The sequence below is a fragment of the Schistocerca serialis genome, chromosome 3 (assembly GCF_023864345.2).
Source record: "Schistocerca serialis cubense isolate TAMUIC-IGC-003099 chromosome 3, iqSchSeri2.2, whole genome shotgun sequence".
In the NCBI taxonomy this organism is placed as follows: Eukaryota; Metazoa; Arthropoda; class Insecta; order Orthoptera; family Acrididae; genus Schistocerca; species Schistocerca serialis.
This window is the reverse complement of record NC_064640.1, coordinates 805,973,162-805,996,864: the sequence shown is the minus strand read 5'-3', so window position 1 is coordinate 805,996,864 and position 23,703 is coordinate 805,973,162. Positions and strand designations below refer to the sequence as shown.

General features: G+C 36.1%; 1 protein-coding gene across 3 annotated transcripts in view; it reads right to left on the bottom strand.

Annotated features, from left to right (window-relative positions):
* Positions 1 to 4,931: 4,931 nt before the first annotated feature.
* Positions 4,932 to 23,703, bottom strand: part of LOC126470653 (rab11 family-interacting protein 1) — a 104,961-nt gene continuing 86,189 nt past the window's right edge. Inside the window, exons 8-12 of one of the 3 annotated variants that reach the window (XM_050098638.1) lie at positions 22,358 to 22,583; positions 14,223 to 14,522; positions 8,317 to 8,474; positions 7,369 to 7,535; positions 4,932 to 5,570 (exon numbers count right to left, since the gene is read on the bottom strand). In XM_050098638.1, coding sequence (XP_049954595.1) covers positions 5,534 to 5,570; positions 7,369 to 7,535; positions 8,317 to 8,474; positions 14,223 to 14,522; positions 22,358 to 22,583 — 888 coding nt within the window. In that variant the 3' untranslated portion in view covers positions 4,932 to 5,533. Of the gene's footprint in view, positions 5,571 to 6,116; positions 7,157 to 7,368; positions 7,536 to 8,316; positions 8,475 to 14,222; positions 14,523 to 22,357; positions 22,584 to 23,703 lie in introns of those variants that run through there. The other 2 variants (XM_050098639.1, XM_050098637.1) reach the window with 2 other exon arrangements.

Genomic DNA, 23,703 nt, shown 5'->3' with positions numbered 1-23,703 from the left:
AGATGAAGAAAATGGGTGTGATAACTTTGAGACAATGATATTTAAATGGGCTGTATTAAATTTATGTTACTGTAAAGTATATATTAAAGCTGCCTAGAGTGCTTTCTTAGCATGCTTTTTATTTTATGACAAATTATATTTAGATATCTTTGGTTCTGATCCTATATCACAGACTTATCCACTTCCATAGTTGATAGTTAAATTCGTGTTTCAAACCTGAGATCTGAATCATCAAGAGTGCCATCTTTTGCCAAATCATTGTGGCACAGGGGAGGACACAATATAAGCAGTTTATTTGAAATGTAGATTTGTTTTCAGCTGTACACCTAACATAAAACTTTTATCTAACATATTTTACTGTGATTGGTAGATTTTTAAAAGGTACACTACAAAGGGCCTTAGTGTGACAAAGATGCTGCTCCATGATATATGTAACAATGAAAAGTCTATAGACTGAAAATTAGCTCATATGTAGACAGTGTAGGCAAGTTGGTAAATAGGGAAAACTACATTATAGGTGTTGCACTGCTTGTTTCACAACAAAATTAACGTAAGATGACAACAATGGATATATATTTGCCTCACAATTTATTGGAAGATGAACAAATTCCTACATCCAGTATCTAGGTACAGAAAATCTGGCAAATCATCAACAGATGCAAAAAAGAGGTATTTGCAATTACAGTTTGGCAACAGTAATCCAAGCAACAAAAATTTGAATTTCATCCTACAAACAACCTGCAAAAATGCAATATGAAGCTTTCAAACCACAACCACAATGCAGATTTTAAACAATGACTCAAAAAAATACTTTTTTAATAAAGAATTGTACAAAATACAAATGCCACCTCTGTCTATTCAAGTTCTCTTTTCAAACATGAGACATATGCCAAACCAAAACCGAAAAACAATTCAGATTCTCTATAGAGTTTACCCCATACCAATAATCAGTGAATTGGTCTCGCAAATGCAAACTGAGTCACCAAATGCTGTTGTATGCATTTGGTCCACATATAGTATTACAAGAAGAAAGAACTGCAGTACAAATTGGTAACTTAATTTAGGTTTATAAACATGGCAAGGAAAGTTCTGGCAGAATGATCTATGGATAAAGGAGACAACTCACTGAATAGTAACTGACATTCCAGTTTAATGACTTACACCTTCAAATAAATTAAAATTGGCCAGGCGAATATTTTTAAATTTTGCACTCATTTTTGTCTTTAACTGCAGTGTCATTTATTTTCAGAATAACTTTCTAAACAACAAGATTATTTTCTTTGCTTCTTAATAACATTACTCTCCATTTTCAAGAAGAGATGTGAGACTCATACATGACTGTGAAAATGCCTATTATAAAAGGAAAAACTCATGTAGTGTGTTGAAGTTGATTTATTTTTGGTTCTATACTGTTATGACACACATTTGATTGTAATCTGTACTGCAATATTTTATTAACAATATTACCTTTACTTCACCTCATTCTGTCTTTGTAAAAAATCTCTATTGGCAGTAATACCCAAGTTTTTCCATTTTTTTGTGTGCCTGTTGTCAACTCAACACTTCTGCTATATTATGTGAGTTGTCTCCTTTATTCCTAAATTATTTACTTTGGGTTTATCTATTTCACCCTCCTCTGCTAACACTCCATCTGGTAAAAAGTCATGCTAATAAAGAAAAGTTGATGTATGCATAAAAGACAGCCACAGAAACCCTATCAAACCATGTTTCTAACAGTCTTCAGTCAGAAACTTAAGAAAGGATCTGGGGAGGGGGGTGGGGTGGGAATAAAAGAATGGCAAAGGCAAAACAGTACAGGTGACAGAACATGAAGATACTGATAAAAAAAGATCCAAAAATGAATTAAAATTAGAACAAAACAATATCACACTGCCACATTTTTCTACAACTCTTTGTCTCCTTCAGTATTCAGCAAAAGGATTATCAGTTCCAGCAGTTGGACATTTTGTGAATATTGGTCACCATATATTTAACATCGTTTCATTTTTTTTTTATTTGTTCCATATGATTACTTTCTTATCAACTCATTATGTATCTCTCTTTCTTTTCTGTTTTTGCTTCTGCTTTTCATTTATTTTTTGCCCTATTTCTTTTTAGATTCCTGACCTTCCCCTCCCTCCCCCAAAGTCGTTAATTCTGTTCTTTTCTTTCAACATTTTCATCGAGGCCAGTCATTTCATCCGGGCCAGTCATCTCATCTACCTCCCAGCTGAATGCCATCCACTAACTAAAATCATTCTACAAATCCTGTGGATTCAGGTAAGACATGCATCTCCTTAAGCTACCATCTTTGTGGAGAGTAGATTTAAAATCTGCATCTTACAAGCAGTTCTGAGATTATCTGAACCATGAAGGAGTTTACAATACACATGTTATTTTATGTCTCACCAACCACATACAAGCTAACAGTACCACACTGGCACTATCCCATACCCCATTTTGAGACATTCAGGATCTAAGAAGTCTATTAAACGTTACCTAGGTGTCTACTAATGAACAAAGGCAACAAAACACTAACACTATACATGGCCTAGAATTGGGTTCCAGAATTGGGTAGTTTCCAATACACATATTTCAATCACCAAGTGTATCATACATGCATATTCATTCATCTTTAATGCCATAAGCATGAACTACCAATATGAAGTAAATGCTAATGTTCTATCTGTGTTCATATATTTTTGGAATACAAGAGTAAGTCATTAAGTAAGTAACAAATTGATATGGGGTGCTGAATGTCTGAATTAGGCACCACAGGATATGGATATATTAACTAGGACAGTGCCAAGTGATATTTGACACAAAAAGAGTGCTTACGAAAGCATAACAGCAGTTTAAAAATGTACAGTTCCTCTGAGAAAGTGTACAATTCTTAAGCAGCATTCTTTTATGCATTTCTTGCTGGTAAAGAATACGTAATCAAAGAATATCCATAAAGAGGAGCTTCCTATGTGAGGTGAGGGTTGCCTGTCATGTAGCACTGTTTACAATGCGTGTAGCAGTTTTTTGGTACACACTTATAAAAAAAGAACATCACACTGGATGACAAGTAGAGATTAACAGAGATAACAGACTGAAGAATTAACCCAAACAAACAGAAGTGTACAGACAATGTATCAGCTCCATCAGTTATTCATATGGCATTGCACACCTTATAACACAAGACTGGTTGAGAGCATTGAACTAAGCACACAGAAGCAAAAGAATGGTATTACAGTATCCCAATCACTATGATGATTAAAATAGATGACAATAAGCCCTTGATTCACCATTACCAGCATAGGACAGTATCCACAATGTAGTAAACACATCTTGTTCTGGCTGTGAATAAATCTAAGGATACATCTGTTAAGAAAATTATATGCAGTGTTCAGGATTATAATAGCATTTACTCACCAGATCCCAGCATCAAGACAAAACTGTAAATGTAATATCATCAGGAAGCTTTGAAAAGACATTTAACGAAACTGTCAAACACTCCACGCCAGGGCATGCTGGTGTGTCACACCACCACCAATAAGTCAAGCAAGCTGCTGCAAAATTTCAAGTTTTAACTCCCCAAGAATCTTCTAAGGTAGTATGATCTAACTCTAAGCTACTTTCATTTGTTCATACCTGTATATTTCTTACTCTGGTAGTCTAAAAGGTTACTGGACAAACAGGTATACACCTCAATGTACAGGGAGATTATAGTGCGAATTGTAACTATTGTTTACCTCAGTATTCTTAATTTTCTGATTTATGTCCACCTGTATCTTACTTATTGGCTTATGCCAGTAGTTCTAAAATTTTGTTCTCGTACCAGGAATACTAATATGTAAGTTCCAATACCATCATCAAAGTGACAAACAGTGTTGATGGTCTCCCTGTAGGTAATATTTTTTATGAGAGAGAGAGAGAGAGAGAGAGAGAGAGAGAGAGAGAGAGATTTAGAAAATTTCCCATAAGTGAATAATGAAAAATGGTGACACAAAATGAAGATCTAGTACTGATAAACTTAAAGGCAGTGAAGTCTATCTAAAGTCTTAAAATTCACCTATGTTTTGGAAATTAAAGCTACATTACCAAATATGCTCTCTCTCTCTCTCTCTCTCTCTCTCTCTCTCTCTCTCACACACACACACACACACACACACACACACACACACACACACACACACACACACTAATAATTTCCAGTGTTAGCTGTGCTGCACTCTTGGCTAATGGAAAAGATTCTATTCCGTATAGTGTGTATGCCCATATGATATACCACCAAGTAAGTATACAGATGACCTGTATAGTTATGCACTACTGTTACATTTTTCTCTCATTTAATTATAATTCCAGTTCTGATGTTCAGTCTTATTGGCAGGAGCATTGCTTATCAATCTAATACATTTCTAGCAAAAATATAAGCTATATACGGAAGGGCATAATAAGCCTGAAAAAACATTTCTTACCATCATTCAAACCTTCAAAAGCTTTCTCACACAGCATCTTAAAACACAGGTTTACATAAACCACTAAAAAGTAGCAAATATTTACAGCTTGTGGTTACTGTCTAAAACTGACAGAAAATTTTTCTACTAACATCACATTGAGTATGGACAGATTTTTGCAACCCTTATCTTTTAAAAAGCATAGAACAAACAAGAAATCTTCCATTATGAGTGACATTGCTAATAATTGCAGCTGACAATTAATCAGCCTAAGATACACAAACTTTAAGATTATTATGTAATAATTTTTGGAATAAAAACTGAGCAAACCTATTACGTGTGTCCCGAGAAATATTTGCATTCCTTCCTGGGCAAAAGGAAACAGTCTCTACGTGATTATTTATTGTCAACATAAACTTCGGTCCATTACATAACAGACACCTAGTAATACAACAAAGCGGCTCAAATCTTAAGAATTCCAATTTTTTTTTTTTTTTTTTTTTTTTTTTTTTTTTTTTTTTTTTTTTTTTCACTCTGAGAAAAACATTTCTATTTACAAAGTAAAGGAAATAATATATCGCGAAAATTATGCCGGTGGAAAATTCATGAAAAGAACTGAATAACAAATTACAGTAAAATAATTTTCTGTGGTATTTTTGTTACAAAATAAATCAGATTAATGACTGTTCTTAACACATGTTCACTTCATGCAACCTCATACACAAAGAGGCATGAAATATCTATTAATAATGCCAGTTTGGAAGATTTATAAACACTTATGTTTTCCAGGAAGAGATAGTGAATGAATCACAAAAAATATATAAGAATGGTAACAAAGGAAGAATAGCAGTAACAATAACAAAAACAATAACAAAACAACAGAAATAACAACAATAGCAAAAATAACAACAATAAAAATGTTAGCATAAAGTAACAGGAAGAACTTTTCACTGTATCAATACATTAAAATCACAGATTTAAATCATTAAAATACTAGAAGCTAAGATTTTCTTCACCAGATGCTGGCAGCTATCATCATGTTTAAGAAACTGACACTAACGTAAGTGTATTTCTGGATTCTCAGTAGTTTCTTAATAAATACTTTGCTCTCTCACAGAAACCATGTTCCTGTAACCCAAAAGAAGGAATTTTTCCACATTAGGTAAATGTTCCAAAGTGGTGGACATGGTAAGCGCACAACCTATAGTTTTAAAAAATAAGGTAGATACACATACGGAACAACATTTTATCCATTTATGGTGCTGTAGATTACTGTAACATCATGGCTTTGTTTTTCTGGTTGCCAAATGCATTACCAGATGGACAGTTTTCACTAACAAATTGGAATTTAATTTAAAATGGAGTTCAAGACCTATATGGCATAGCATCAAATCAAAGTGTAGATAAAGCATATGCCAAGAATTTGATGAGAGTTTTCACTGAAATCCTTTTTAAGTAGTACAGTTCATTAATTTACTCTAAACTGAATCAGTTTTAATAGGGAAAAGTAGAAGCTCAAGGTTTCTGAAAACTTTACAGTGGAAAAAGATTAAAGCTCTATGATAGGATAAATTCATTTACATAGACAATATCACATTTATTTTGTGAACTAATCAGTTAAATAGCAGACTGCTATACATAAAAAAATATTGTTCAAATTGAATAAGAGCTGAATAAAGAAATTAAAAAATAAAGTTTTTGTTATAGTGATGGAAATGGTTCTAATAAATTATGTACTACAATGAAGTTATTCTATGAAAAAAAAGAAAATCCAATTGCTGGACGGCATATAGCAATGCAGGTACAGGGACAGGGGCAATCAATATTATAGAAAAATTAGAGAAATCTGTGGTGGTATAACTAGGTCACTCCTAAGAAACAGATTGACCACCAAATTACTTAACAAGTTACGCTATAATAAATGAACTTTTGGTTTCAGTTATGAGAATTTAACTTCCTGTGTATCTACATGAAGTTAGCAGGAAGCGGCACACTATTGTGACTGGGGATGAAGATACATAGTTGTCATGGCAAGAAGAAAAGTATATGCCCTTTCTTCAAGAGGGAGACTTGTTCTTTGTAACTATCTTCAATTGTTACTCTATTTATTTCTCTAACCACTCGCCATTTTTTTTCTGTCAAAACAAAGCATGTAAAAATATGACACAATGAAGTGTCACAGGCTAAAATGCAATGTCAGATAAACTAACACATGAAAAACAGATAATCTGGCAAAAGTGGTCATACAATTAATACATTTTAAGATTTCTTGTTTACACAATGATAGTCACAGTCTTAAGCCATAAAAGCACTCATAAAAAAGCCTCACTGCATACCACAGCACAAAAAAACAAAGCTGGTATCTACTTTTCTACTGTTTCACAGACAAGTATCTAACAACAGTTTTCTGTCAGATCCTATGTAACATTCAGGTTTACATATGGTCATGAATTATAATCTAAAAAGTACTACAGCATGAGGAAATACTGCTTTTCCACACACAAAAATAAAATCACTACAACACAATTTAAAACAGCATATAAAGGTTTTCATTTGAACTTTCAGGATAATCACTGTTCTCCTGAACAGCAATAGTGGGATAGCAACAATTTGTCATTCAATGTTCCACTACAAGTTTACAGGTAGCTGAAGTATTTGTATGAAGTACTTCAATGGAAGATTGTTGCTGAGATGACTGATTCCCATGAAGCAGGCTGAAGGGACAGACATTGCTTCATAAGAGTCAGTCTTTTCAGTAGCAGGCTAGATAAAAATCTAATAAGCTGTATCTTATAAAACCTGATTAAAACTGTTTGCCACTGGCCAATGACTAAAACATATTGATGTTTATACATGCCATTTAACACTTGCTCAAAAAATATGTTTTGGTGTAAAAATTATCACGTCAACTGATTTATTTGCCTACCTAGAGTCTATTTCTGTTTTGACACTCACATACGGATTCTGGAGGATACGAGGAGTTGTTTCCATTACTCGCAGCAGTAAATTATCCAGATAGTCTTCAAGATCTTTCACTTTCTTGTTTTGGTCTTCAACAGTGAGCTGAAGGTTATATATTATTGAAATCAATTCCTGAAACAATGATTAACACATGAAAAACAGTATTCATGACAAACTGAAGTAGAACATCATTTCAAATATGAAACAAATTAATTAATTGTCTTATTAAGAAGCAGGGAAATATCATCTTATGGAAAATTACACAAGACACTAAAATTCAAGTTTTACGCACAGAATTTTAAGTTTTTACAACCAGAAAAAGTTCTGGAAATACAATAAAAGAATCTGAAAAAATACGGCATAAGACAAACAACAGTAACATTATTTTGCACAAGCACAGCAAAAAAAGTCAAAAGTTTAGGTTGACCTAGACAGATACTGCATCTTGCACATTTTTTCTCCACATCTTAGTAAACAAATGGTTAACAGTTTGTGGACTTTTCTGAGTGAAGCAGTCACGTATAAAGAAGCTACTCTACTCATCTGTGCAAAGGGCAAAGAGACAATGACAGATAACATGCAGTTCTGGCAGATTAAAACTGTGTGCCGAACTGAGACTCAAATTTGGGACCTTTGCCTTTCGCGGGCAAGTGCTTTACCATCTGAGCTACCCAAGCACAAGGTACTGGCAAAATTGAAGCCATGAGGACGGGTCATGAGTCGTGCTTGGGTAGCTCAGATGGTAGAGCACTTGCCCACAAACGGCAAAGTTCCCGAACTCAAGTCTCGGTCCGGCACACAGTTTTAATCTGCCAGGAAGTTTCATATCAGCGCACACTCCGCTGCAGAGTGAAAATCTCATTCTAGACCCCTACTGACAGCACAGTATAATGATACATTAAGAATTACTTACTTCTTTGGTATTATTTTCATATTTTTGGATAACAGAATCTGGTGTTTTATTCCCACAAGTACGGACTTTTTTATCATCATTTTCACCACCTATAATTATTCGCTCTTCTGCAGTAGGAGTTTTCACCTCTGGTATAGCTTCCTCATTCTTCGGATCACCTATGATACAAAGAAGTTAAATACGATAATTTATAATCAGTAATTATAATGAGATAAGTGGCAGTTTATACGAAGAGGGCTTACAAGCAGTACACATAAATAATTTAAAGGCATCACTATCAACATTTGTTTTATAGCAACATGCTAACGAGCATTACAGAATCCACACAAATTACTGGTGTTGGAACTAACCAAAGAAGTCAAACAAAGTAAGAGAAAGACTTGATGCAGAGAGCCACCTCACGACTGCAGCTCTGGCTTACTGCAGCACACTGTTTTTGTTTTTAAACTTTTATATTTCTAACAGTTCTGTTGATGCCTATGTATCACATCCTCCATATTATTATATTTATTTACTTTGGTAAAATGCAAGCACTGACTTCTGCCATTCTTTTGATCTAGTTTTACCTTCTTGCTTCACAGTGATTTCTCTGTTGTCACCACTATATCCCATTCTGCCTGGCTCCCTTTCTTACAACCCTTGTAAGCTGCACCATCCACCTTATTATGGCTGGATTAACTGGCGCAAGTACTTCAGGAATTTTAATAAGTTGCTTGGGAGATCAATATTACTGGCCTGCATTTAACACAAAAGGTTACATCCCCCCCCCCCCCCCCCAAAAACGTTGCCTGACTCACAGTACTCTGAACTATGTTGGACAACTACAGCTTATCAAGGACAAGATGGATCATCAATTGAAATTAAATTAGCATAAGCTAGAACATGACAGTTTTATGTAAAAAGTGTTCTCACAAGTAATACACAATGAGAAACTGTGAACATACACCCCCCACCACCTCCAGTCCCCTTTTCACATACAACTAAGGTTGTGGAGCAGCCTTCAAGTGTTATGCAAATATTTCTAACAACTGTATAGCTCTACTAATTAAGTAAGATACAATGACTGTTTTATATATTTTTAATCTTCACGTTTTTCTTGAATATATATGAAGTTGGCCTCTATAGCAGAAGGAAATGGTAATTATCAGCTACAAAATTTAGCAGTTGTGAATGAAAAATCAGTTTTAACTCATTGACAGTTGCTGTTACTCTCAAAGAGGATATGTCTCCCCTTAGAAAAATATTGTGTCAACATTACGGTTTTTTTCCAAAACATTTAGAGCAAAAGTACGACATAGCCAAATCATAGCCAAGGTTTTTGAATTCAGAATGTTTGATGGTAGTCTTCTAAACCAAATATTAATACACTGAGGGTAGTTACTGTCTTATTTTGTCAGCCACATGCAACTGGGCACCTTTCGTTCATAACTTGTCCAAAAATAAAAATCTACCCTCTCCCATTAAAAGCCTGCCAGAATCGCACACGAGTACACTTCACTTCAGTTGAAAACAGTTGTTCTTACTGTCTTCACTCCAACGGCTAGTTCGACCCAGATCTCTATGCAAGTCTATCCTGTGCAAGTACCTTCACTTTGCACAATTGTTGCAATCTACATCCATTTTAACCTGCTTCCTGTGGTCACACCTATATTCATACTTAAGAATGTGTCCTATCAACCCGCCTCTTCTTTTAGTCAAGTTGCGTCACAATTTTTTTTTCTCCACAGTTCGATTCAGTACCTCTTCTTTAGTTATCCCATGTACTCTTCTAATTGTGAGATTTTTCTGTAGCTCCAGATTTAAAAAGCTTCCATTTCCTAATTGTCAGCATTCCTTGTCTGCAACTCAAATAGCGAAACTTCTCTGCTACCACTGTAGACACTAGACGTTCTGTTCAGCTGATCTTCCAAGTTCTTTAGTCTCCCTGATAAAATTACAGAATCTTTGGCAAAACCTTAAATTATTATTCCTTCTCCCTGAACTTAAATCCACATTTTTCAAATTTCTCTTTGCTTTCCTTTACTACCTGCCCAACGTACAGATAGTAAAATGGGCTACAACACTGTCTCATTCCCCTCTCAACTACTTCCTTTAATGCCCTTTGACTCTTTATGCCACTGAATGGTTTCTGTCAATAGCCTTTTCCTCCTTGTATTTTATCCATACTATCTTCAGAATTTCATAATGTGTATTCCAGTAACCTTTGTCAAAAGCTTTCTCAAAATCTATAACTGCATTAAATTTAGTTTTGCCTTTTAAAACCTATCTTCTAAAATAAATTGCAATGCTCAGCATGTTCTTTTATTTTTTCAGAACCCAAAGTGATTTATCCAGAATCAGTTTCTTAAAGTCTTCCGATTCATCTGTAAATAATTTGCGTTAATATTTTGCTGTCATGTGATACTGAACTGATTGTCTGCTAGTATGCACATGTTGGGACTTGTTTTTGGAATTGAAATTACTGCATTCTTCTTTAAGCCTGAGGATATTTCTCCTCTCCCATCTCTCCCATATACACTGCATAACGGGTGGAATAGTTTCGTCATGCTCGATTCTCCCAAAATCTCAATAATTCTGAAGGAATGTCTTCTACTCCATATGTCTTGTTTTCACTTAGGCATTGCACTGCACCATCAAATTGTTCTCAGAGTATTATATCTCTCATTTTGTAACACTTATGCCTGTTATTGATTATGACAATTTTTAGCAACCTCCATGTTCCCTGTGGGTACTGTAACATCTATGTTATATATGTTCTTTGATTTTAAACATATGGAAATTCTGTAGCATTATGTAAACAGAATTAATTTGTAATTTTTAAAAACTATGTTCTTTCATAGTATAATGAAATATAAAAGCTGGAGTAAGTGTCTCCACAACAAAAAGGCTTAGGTGAAGCGTGAGAGGTGGTTTTGGCACGGAGTAGTGTGAGATATCTTTGTGGAATATATAGTCTGTGGCCAACAGCCAATGAACTAACATCCTGAGTGCTTAGTGAGGCAGGGACTGCATTGAAAGTGGAAGAAATATGCCTGAGATGCAGATTATTATTTGTTGTTATATGATGGTATTTATTGATTTGCTCTGAAACAGGACATTCTGACACCAAGAAGATATTTCAAAGAGCATTTTACATCAAGAGCCATGATTGTACAATATGACTTTGCTCTGATGCCACAGAAAAGTGCCAATGCCACAACATTCAGTCAAAGTAGGCGTTAACGTTGTATTTACACGCTTGGACCAGAAGTATGCCGAATTTACCAATAAAAAGTTTTCCTGTTTTAAATATGTCACGAATATTTGTTTATCCTTAATCATTTATCTTTAGAGGGTCTATTTCCTGTTACTGAGATATTCCAGGTTTTTCTCAAAGTTGATGAACTATATAATCAATATTGTTAAAAGTTTTTGCTAACTTTGGGGAAGAATAACTTTGTTAATTGATTAATGAACCTTTTCTATGAAGTGTTCAACATTGTTATCAAAGTACCTTAGGGAAAGCACAGTAAAACAATAATTGTTAACAAATACTAAACTGAAGTCTGAAATTTCAATTACTATTCAAATCATTGCAAGGAATTTAAATTTTGCAAAGTAAAATAGTTGAGTACATAAAACAAATGTAGGCTGCAACATTTCAAAGTCCCAGACCTTTCTGATTTACTTTACAGGTTTGCAATAACGTTTTTGTTTGTGAATTTATGACTGTGTGTATTATTACTGTGTATTATTAGAAGTGTTCGCATAAAACCCAATCAGTAAAAACAACAGCTTCTAGGTTCCCCTGCATCAAATCTGTGATTTAATAAACCTACAGTAAAAATTTATATGAGGTTTAGTAATTATTCTGCAAATATTTGTGCACTTGATAAAATAACTGGCACTAACTGATTAAAACTGTAACAGATTAAGGGTCCATAAAAACAAAGAGTGCTCATGTCAGTTAAAATAACAGCTTGGTAACTTTTGCAAAATTACTGTCTTTCAGCGGTAAAGTGTTAGAACCACCTTATATCTGAATTGTTCCACCTGTTGGTTGGCACATTGTGATGAGCATTACCAATCACATTGTAAAGTAGACAGTGTGCGTTAGTGTGAAACAATTTGTTGCCATCACACTTTAAACACTTATCTATTTCATTACATTTTAATCATTTATCTGTCTCACTTATGAATAGTTTATATGCCAACACATACTATGATGTGCTGGTGTTATCAAACAGATTTCATATTCGTGTATAGCAGTTAGTTTACTTTGTTAGCAGTATATTTACTTGGAATTACTTTCTCTAATTAGGCTGATGGCCATATTCATTTGTATGATCACAGGTTTACTTTCCAAATGTAATAATGTAGGTTCGATTCCCCCCAGAATAATTGTTGCCTCCTTTCAATACACAGCCTTTCAGGTGATGAAATGCTGTCCAGTTACTTTCCATTAACACACGTCAAATTTCAAATCCCGTCAAAAAAGTAACATTATAACTGACTTGCTCATACAGTAATAACCTAAAGTGTTACAATTTCATCTTTATCCATGTCTTCCTCCCGTTCCGTAACACTGACTTCATGTTTCTTTCCCTTATATGGCCCTTCTCTATGTTCTTTCCACCTCGCTGCTTTCCTTTCTTTGCTTAGTACTGGTTTGCCATCTGAGCTTTAGACATTCATACAGCTGCTTCTCTTTTCTCCTGAGGGTAAGCTATAGATGGCATCAATCTCTCCAGTCATGCATATTTCTACATACTTGCATTTGTTCTCTAGCCATTCATCTGTTGCCACTTTGAACTTTGTCAAGTTAATTGTTTAGATTTCCACACTCCCTTTTGACTATTTCATCTGAAGCATTTTTATTATTTCTCCTCTTATCGATTACATCAATATTTTGTGTGTTATCCTCGGATTCTATTGTACACTGTGTTTCTGCCTAGTTGATCTTCTGTTGCCATCGTTGTTTTATCTTTAAAAGTAACCCACTTTCATTCTATCATATTCCTTTCCTCTGTTTCAGTCAAGTGCTGCCCAATACTCCCTTTGACACTCTGAAGAACCCATGGTTCTTTTAAATTATCCAAGTCTAACTTCCTATCTTTCCAAAATTTCTTCAGTTTCAGTCTGCAGTTCATTAGCAACAAATTATAGTTGGAGTCCACATGTTCTGCTGAAAGCATTTTGCAGTTTAAAATCTGGTTTTGGAACAACTATCTAACAATTATACACTGTATCTGAAACATTCTGGTGTGTCCAAGTCTTCCCCACTTATATAACCTCCTTTCATGATTCTTTGCAATGATTAAATTGTGCTCTGTGCACAATTCCACCAGATGGCTTCCCCTCCCCTTCCTTCTTCCCACTAATTTTCCTTCATGTCTTTTCCCTAAACTACTGTCCAGGAATAATGTGTTATGGAGCATCCATTCAGCTAATTAGTACCAAATATTTGGTTAATAGGTACCTCAATATTATATAATGAATGGCACTGAATACTTTGTAACTAGAAGCATGCACTTGGAAATCAAATACATGTTTCATATTTCTCTTTACCAACACCAACTGTTGTCTTTTCATTTCACCTGCTCTAAGTTAATTTTTCCATCAATGTACTGCTTGTCAAACAGCATAAACATCTACACCAGTCCAGCCAGTCATCAGTGCCATAACTTCTTGAATCACCAAACATCTTACCCTGTTATCATCAATGGGATCAGATAACTGTTACATATTTTTCCACACACTTCTATTCCCTTCACTGGCTTCTTACCCAGCTGTGTGAACACCACAAGACAGCACTATATTCATAAGACAGATAAAGCAGCTACTACTAAACAGCACCATATAAACAAAGTTTAGTAGATACTGGAAAGAAATGTAAGAAACACACTTTATCTGTGCAGAAAACTCACCTTTACGAAAATGTTTATTAAAGCGTCTTGCAAGTTTTGAGATATCTTTTTCTTTTTCTTTTGTTTTTTCCTTTTCTTTATCATCCTGTGTGATGGTTTCAGTAACATTTCTTGGAATATCTTCATTAATCTTTCGTAGTGCTGCCACTGGAGTGTCTATTGTATTTGCGCGGACAATTGCTGGTGTGCTTGCATGAGTGATGTTATCAAATTCTTTATCTTCACACTGACTCATAGTAAATGACTTCGATGTATCCCAAGACCTTCTCTTTAGTGTATCTGAATTATTAATAACTGAATCTGTTAATAGAAAAAAGCACATCAGCTTCATTAATATAACAACAATATGTATAATTTCGAACATGAATTACCAGTACACACAGATAATGATTGTAATTATTATGAATCTCACATCAACTGAGTACCTTCTGAGCTTGAAACAACTTGTAACAATAAAACCTGAGGATATGACAGCTCTAACTATAGGATGGTAGACTGATGAACAACTTTAGTGATGAAGTGGAAGCAATGGATGTTAAATAACAAAACACTGTAGGTTGAAATCACTACTGAAATTTTCACATTATTTCTGAAATTATGGAATATTCCCCAAGAAGAAGAGTAAGTAAACTTTTATGTACACTCCAGTCCATCTGCTGATTCTGATGCTTTTATGGAAGTAGATGTAATCTAGATTAAGCCCAAAAACACTGGGCATTACACTAATTACATTCCTTACAACCCAAAATTCTGTAAGATTCTCAGAAATTAGATTTCACTTGAGTATTACCAATGCTGGCCATCTATATCTGATTACAGGAGGACAATCAGATGCAGCACAGGACTGATATACATGACTTAGTGAGACAGTGTATTGATATGGTGACATGATTTAGCAACTACTGCATATTATTCCAGTTATTTGGATGGTCATCTGCCAGTAAAGTGTGTTGTTTGCCCTTCTAAGTATCCATTTTCCCAACTTCATTTTTGTGATTGCTATCCAGCAGATTCCACCACATAGAAAAGTGGTCAGGGACTGTCATCAGCTTCTCCTTTTGCACAATTTGAGAGATTACGACAAGACAGTGGCAGGTTTACATATAACTTAAAAGACTCTTCATTAGTGTTACAGTGTGTTATGTCCAACACTGAGTAGTCTTGTTTAATTTTATGACACTCAAAAACTTTGGCTCCAGGTGATTGCAGAGGGAGCTCCACAGCAATCACATACAGTAATTTTTCAAGAAGAAAGACGATGATAGGGTTCAGCAATAGGGACATTGACAGACATTGTGTTACCAGAGTCATGTAGTGAAAGACAGGAGGACTATATCTTTTACAGCCACTTATATGTTACAACATGTGGGTAGCAGTATTCAGATCCACTGGTCGCCACATGATTTAGAATGGGTCTGATGAAAACAGATGAAAGTTTGTTTACTTTGGTCCACAATCCATTTAAGCTCTGCATAAAAATGAGATCACATTAACAATAATGTCTATCATCATCTTCACAATGTTTGTTCCTGTAAAACTATCACAACAAGCAGACTGCATGTTTTTGGATTTCCAACCAATTTGACAAAAGCATTTTTTTGTGACCTAACCATCACCTTAGGCTGCACCACATGGTGGCCTTTCATCTTACATGTTCTTGTTGATTGGCCTCCAACTAGACTTTGAGATACTGTCATTGTCCCACACCTTTTTATAGCAGAGTTCCAATTCTAATGTCCAGCATGTCCTTTAATATACAGAATGATTAAAACTAATTTTTTCCTATTTGAGCCAGGGTAGACAGAAAACTATTTACCGTATGAGTTCACAACTTTAGAGGAATGATGTTCAGACAGCCAGCGGTAGGATTCTCATTGTTGTCAGTGTTAGTGTCATGACTTGCTGTGATGCACTGGCACTGGTATAGCAACATAGGGTTGAAACACAAACATCAGTGTTCATTACAGTTGCAGGCAGTCAACACAGGTCTGGACAATGCGAGCAGGGCTTTACCTGTAAAGCTGTTTTACGAAAACACCAAGAATAGTGTAGCTGCTCTTTGTATTAATGCATTAAAGGAATATGGAGAAGTTCTCTTTCTGCACCGAGATTGAAGACTCTATTTGGAAGTTTGAATTAATTGGCAATTTGCGAATTCCTTCGGCCAAAAATTGTTGAAAAAATTACTGTTGCCATGGCTGAGAATGATGGGCGCAATATGTGAGCTTCAAGCAGTGTACAAGCTGTGCCATGACAGCTGAACATTAAACGGTCCACCTTTCGAAAAGTGCAGTAAACTGGGAAATAGTACCTCTAGTGCCATTTCAGGCTCTTGTAGATACAAGTGGTTGTCACATTGGGCTATGTGTGTAATCTGGAACATAAACATAGTATGCAACTGCCTCTCATGTGGCAGTTAAAATGCATTTCTTTCAGTGGTTTATTTGTTATTTCTCTTCCACATGTTCCTACAAGTGTTTCCACGAAGTTTCATTGTCCTACATCATTTGTTTTTCATGGGGGCTCTCAGAAGTAGTGGAAGTTTAATTATAATTGTCCTCCACATTTGTTTTTCTGTTATCATATCATTAAGCCTTGCTCACTGTTTTAAGGACTCTGATGAACTGTGTGGCAGGTGAGATCCTAAGCCTTCCTTAAATTTTGAATGTGTGTATTTTCTATATGTACAACAGGCCACAGGTATATCCACTCTTCTCTTAAGCCAACAGAAGCAGCAAGGCACATCAGCTGTTAATGAGTGTTGCCTGGGATATAATTAGGAAATGAGAAACAAGGCCAGTATTGTGGCAAGAACTCTTGAAAAGTTTCCCACAGAAGATTGGCAAGTAGCCTCCTGAAATAATTAATGGCAAACATCATATAGAGAGGGACTGAGGTCTCAGATTCACTAATTTATGGTATCCCCAACTTAATTTGTTGAGATCTTCCCAGCAATCTCATCTGAAAGGACATTTTTCCATGGGGGAAAAAACTGCAGCAAGGAGTATAGTGAGCACTGACAATTAACCTCTGTTGTACATATGGACACAATACATGAAAGGCAGTGAGCACAAATAATACCACTATTTGCAGCACCTGAAGGGGAAGACCACATTGGTTGTCAGAATACTGTCCCAAAAATGTATCAGTGTTATGCCCCAGAATGATACTCTGGGCAGATGTGAAACATTTTTGGTTTCCCCTCACTGGAGCCAGTGCCAGAATTAAAGCCAAGGCAGTCTAGTACGTAATATCAAGATTGGAATGCCGACAAGGAAGAATGGGCAATATTGCATGCAGAATGGGTAAAACGGACGTACCAACAAATTAACTGCTGCACATCATCCGAGCTGGATGATCGAAGCACCGATGCAGCAGAGTGACCTCAGAGAGAAGAGAGTGTACTGTTATTCTACTGATCACACACAGTGAAGTAACAATGTGTAAGTTGTATGCGAAACTGACTTTCAGCACACACATGCTGCAGAAATAACTAAACTGAAAGTCCAAAGAGAAGAGTTCTGACACTGCGGTGCTTTGCAGAGCACCGTCGGGTCCAGAAAACTAGGCCACAACTGGTCATTCTTGCCACACAATAACATCATTGGCATAAGCTGACCAGTATAAACACTGTTGACTTCCAAAGGCCAGTTCTCAGTTTGCATCTAACCAATTCAGAGGGGGACCTGTGACACGCCGTCTGTTGTCCAACAAGTTGACTTCAGTCTACAATACAACAGCCAGGCCCATCTGAAGTACTTAGCTGCCAAGGGCTGTTGCCATCTCATCTTTGCCTTTGCTGATGAGATGACTTGGGTGCTTCCTACCACCACGCCTGCTTGATGTCTAGCTGATTGTACCTGGTGAGCTGCTGAACCATCATCATCAACCTGTGGGATAGCAATACCTAGCACCATCTGACCTGCATCTATGAGCAAACACTGGCATCAACACAGGGAGCAAAAGGTCATTTACAACTTGTACAGTAACTCAACTGCAGTTTTAAAAGTTGGAGGGCCTGTAGAGAAAGTGGTAGCTGAGAAGGGAATGAGACAGGGATGTAGCCTATCCCCAGTGTTATTCAAGCAAGCTGTGAGGGACAGCTAGGAGAAATTTGAAAAGGGAATTAAACTTTAGGGAGAAGAAACAAAAACTTTGGGGTTTTCTGATGACACTGTAATTCTGTCAGAGACAACAGAGGGCTTAAAAGTGTGGATGAACAGAACGTACAGTGTCTTGAAAGGAGGATATAGGATAAACAGTATCAAAAGCCAAATAAGGGTAATGGGATATAGTCAAATTAAAACAGATGATGCTGAAGGAATTAGATTAGGAAATAAGACACTAAAAGTAGTAGATTTGTTTTGATATTTGGGCAGTAAAACAACTTATGATGACCGAAGTATAGAGGACACAAATGTAGAATAACAATGACAAGAAAATAGTTTCAGAAGAAGAGAAATTTTTTAACATCAAACATAAATTGAAGTGTTAGTAAGTCTTTTCTGAAAGCATTTGTCTATAGTTGGCCTTGTACGAAAAGTGAAACATGGCCAATAAGCAGTTCAGACAAGAAGAGAATAAAAACTTCTGAAATGTGCTACCGAAGAATTCTGAAGATTAGATGGACAGATCAATTAACTACAGAGGATGTACTGAATAGAATTGAGGAGAAAAGGAATCAGTGGCATAACACATTTTGAGACAGCTGTTTTAGAATAGGAGGGAAGTGTTGGGGATAAAATTTGCAGTGCGAGACCAAGAGACGAGTACAATAAGCAGTTCGTATTCAGAGTTGAAGAGGCTTGCACAGGAGAGAGTAGCACAGTGAGTTGCATCAAACCTGTCTTTGAATTGAAGAAGAAGAAGAAGAAGAAGAAGAAGAAGAAGACCACCACCACCACCACCACCACCACCACCACCACCACCAGAACAACAACAACAACATTTTTCCATTTCATAATCAACTACCAAATAACACCAAAAGGCAACACCAAGGGAAGACCTAGTGGTAGCATATTTATCTGCTGACATCACATTTCTTGACACAATACCACAATTAATTGTACTACAAGATGCATTCTGGAGAGATCTTTAATGCTGTGTATGTTAGCTTTGATTCATGCTTAACATTTTTTGTGTTTTCAATTCTAAACTTGAGAGATTTAATGATTTGTGTGTATACAATCTGCAGCATTTATGAGTTTGTGCAACAAAACAGTGATGTTCCCATTTGTTGGTAGATATTCCCTTGTATGTGTATTTACATAATGGGACAAACTCACTCCTGATAGAAGAGAGAGAGAGAGAGAGAGAGAGAGAGAGAGAGAGAGAGAGAGAGAGAGGGGGGGGGGGGGGGGGGGGATAAATGTGAAAACTCTTAAACATTCTTTAAATAAAACGAACATGTCAGCCTACAATTTCGGAGCTCTCTAGCGGTAAAGGGCTGCAAATGAAGAATAAAGATGCAGAATGTTAATAATGTTAGTTTTATTTAAAAAGCTTTAAGAGTTCTCACACAAAAAAAATCAGAAGCAGTACTTTTCAGCATTCTCTTGTAATATTACACAACATTAATAAGCAAGTCCCAGCGACTTTAAGAAAACACAGAAGTGCACAAAAATTTTGGAGAAAGGAGGATACGAACAATCTCTCCTTTACATTTCCGCACTTATGTATCTTATATTACATGATCCCTAGAAAGCATTAACCACCGTTATGTTGTTAACTGACACTTAAGTAGAACATATCATACCAAAAACAATGCATTTTTGATACACCTTCAATGTGCCATTACTTTGAAATGGCATACTTCCCAACACACATGTTGCAATTCAAAAACAATGAAATACCAACATTCTTTCACCACCGATATGATGTTTCCCATCATTTTCTAACAACAAATCATGCAAATAATGATGCATTTTTGAGAGATCCTTAATGCACTGGTGCTTTAAACTAGCATATATTCAAAGGATATGCATTATAATATAAACTCCACAATATACAGACTTATTAGGGCGAAACGCAATATGTCACCATCTACATTCTGCTTGTGACACAAGATGGCTAGGCTGTAAGGACTGAGCCAACAGGAGGCCCATAAGAGCCGTACTCTGTAAAAGCCACACTCCCAAACCTCTGCTGCATAGAGCTAAGTGGAATTTCAAGGAACAGCTTTAAGACTAATTACTGCCTGTTCGCAAACATCATTTGACATCAGATGCCAAAAATGTTGACTGTCATTCTGTAAATTCATGGCACAAATATTTGATATCAGGGTTGCCACAAGTTTCCCCAAGTGAAATTCTCCAATATTTTTCTAATTTCCAAACAAGTTTTAGCATTTTTCCCTGACAAATTTTGAGATCTCAAGGGTAAGGAAAGACATAAGTTGACAAAAAATATGACTTCTGTACTTCTCCCTCATGTGAGTAAAAAATCTTAAGTACTAACATCAACATCTTTTGTAGTGAACTGCTTTTAGATGGATAAAGCAAGCCATATGGTATGTATATTTCAGTAAGACCACTGTTGTTATTTTATTTCAATACAACGAAACACATCCGGTGACAAAAATACGCATTTCCTTGGAGTTGCAAGAGAGATTTAAAATACCTTCACTGATTTCAGAAATAACCTCAGAAAAAGTAGGCCTCTTGAAAGAAGTGCATAAGGCAGGGAAGAGTTATGTACACCAACATTATAGGTTACCACCAATAAAATGTTAGTTCTACTATGTTCATTATTGTCGGCTATTATCCACTGTGTTATGTCTATTATTTTACAGGTACCGTGTGATTTTTCTTTAAAGAAATATACGAATACATAGTGTACAAACCACCAGCGACGGTCACAATTTCCTTCTTCTTATTGTTCATACTTTCTAATATATAAACTACTTTCAAAGAGCCAAAATGTGCTACAATTAATAAAATGTCTATAAAATGCCACACTGTACAATACACTTGCAGTGAGACAATCACAATTCCTGAAATCCATCGCCCATGGCCTCTGGCATGCTGAGGAGCACCTTGGTCTTGGTCCATGGAGAAACCACACAAATCCACAACATTATGCCAAACACAGACAGACCTGACCTGCAAGCATATCTGTGAGACTACATCTGACAGGCATGGCCTGCACATTAGAGGGAAACGATGGGCTTCAGACTGGCAGGCGATCCGTTACAGACTCCCACAGAAATGGCCTGCAGTTTTGGTCCATCACAGGAATCCACTTGTGTGGCCAGCTATTCACTTGTCACATGTGATGAAGTGAGATTCCAGTGATCAATCCATGCAACAGATAACTTGCGCAAATACTCTGAGAATCAATACTAATAGGATGGGTAGCAATTCACCATAATAATGATTTCTGAGCTGCAGACGGGCATGTAGGAAAGACAATCACACTCTCATAACTAAATTTTTGGCCACAGCCTTTGTCAGAAAATGAGAATATACACACATTCCCACAATCACTCAGACGCAACTCATGCACACATGACTGCCATCACCAGCCACTGCATCAACAATCTCTGAGAATCAGATTCAAACAAACCACTCCTCGTGCTTCCCTGCCTCTCGTTGGTAGTTACTAGGCTAGTGGCAAAAAGTGGTGGCAGCATTGATTTCAAGCTGAGATGTGGTAGGAAGGGTAGAAGCAGTAAGAATGAGGGAATAGGGAAGTGGCAAATGTTCTCAGCTGCGCCCAGCCAGTGATGATTCATAACATCCCAGTAAACAAACCATTTCATCTACTGAGACAAAAAGAGATTTATTTATTTATTTATTTATTTTTCAAATGTCCCTGATCTTCACTTATTTCCAGAACTTGTGGCAACCTTGGATATGCATTCTGAAATTTAACTTCTGTAATCCATTAATGAGAAATGTATCTTCATTTAGGGGTGGCTCTACCTCAGAGCATTTAACTATGAGCCATGCCTGCTGTAACACCAGAATATCAGTATTTTATGGGCTCTACTTCTATAAACATCACAAATGTTGCTAATAATAAGTCATAAGACACTGCTTATTCAGGTAGTTGCTCGACATAATTAAAAAGTCTCTACTTAGATTAAGAAGTAAACCGAACTACAAGTATAAGTACTACAGCTATTTTAGAATTACCTTTCCCCTGCTTTCCATATAATTTCTGTTCCCATTCATCAACAGTCTTATCCTGTGAAACACTTCTTGGTGGCTTAGGTGGAACAGAAGCTGTACCAGTCATGTTTGTTCTTCGCAAAAATTCTCCTCCTGCCAAATTTTCAAGGGATCCAGCAGGTGGAGTTGCTGCCGTTTGCTGACTTGTACTCAGAGAACTCAGGGAACTTTTGTGAGACAGGTCATCAAACTAGAAAGAAAATGTTAAGATACTGTAGACTAGAAAACCAGTAACATTTTACTCGACAACAAATACAGGGTAGGTGTGTGAGGAGAAAGAAGGGACATGAGAAAAGGTAAGCATGAGGTGGTTTGTGGTGGTGGTTTTGTTTTTAAGATGTTAATTAAGCAAAAGAAGAGTGAATCACAGGCACATGGTAAGATTAATATTATTTTTTAATTTGAATGGTAAATCATGGACGGAATAGAACAATCTGCAATACAGAGGGAGCCTTGAGTGACAGATATGCTCATTAATGACATGGTGAACAGTACAGAGCGGGTCTGTCTTCTAGTGTAAACCAATTTGTGTGCCAATCTACTGTTCAATACTTCCTGTATGTAGCAACTGACATTACTTAAGAATTTGAGCAAATATATGAAATGGGGCACATGATTCTGTAAGTTTATACCTATACTAGGAAGTAACCAGATAGAGTGCAAAGAAACATTCTAATGCAGCAATCAGCTTCATATGTTAAGATCTTCTCACTCAGAGAAACGTATGGATTTTTCAAATACAATATTTGCTAATGAGACTGACGGCAACGTACTTTTGTGTATGAACAATGACCATAAGAGAAATTATGGATAATATGGAGGTATACAAACAGTCTATTTGCGAGTGGAACAGTAAAGGGAATGACAAATAGTAGTGCAAGATACACTTCACCATGCACCGTATAGTGGCTTGCAGACTATTTCTGCAATTGTAGATGAGAGCTCAAACCCAAACATGACTTTTTGAAATTTTTAACATGATCAATAAGAAAAGTTCTGAGAGACCATCTTTAAAAACAACTACCAAAAGTTTAACCTTGTAAAGAAAAATGACAGCTGACTGACCAGTCATGTAAGAACACCATTTATTTAACAGTCTGTTTACCCACTCTTTGACTTATGAAAATAATTATTTCAGCTGCGGCGGATACCCCACTACTGAGAATCTAATCACAGTATTTCTCATCAGAATATATATTCCACAATACATTCAAACAATATAGACAACTGCTTACCACACAACGGAAGTGTCAAAGTAAGTTGATAACTGCACAAAGAAAAACTCAATTCTGTCAGTGTACTGTTCAACA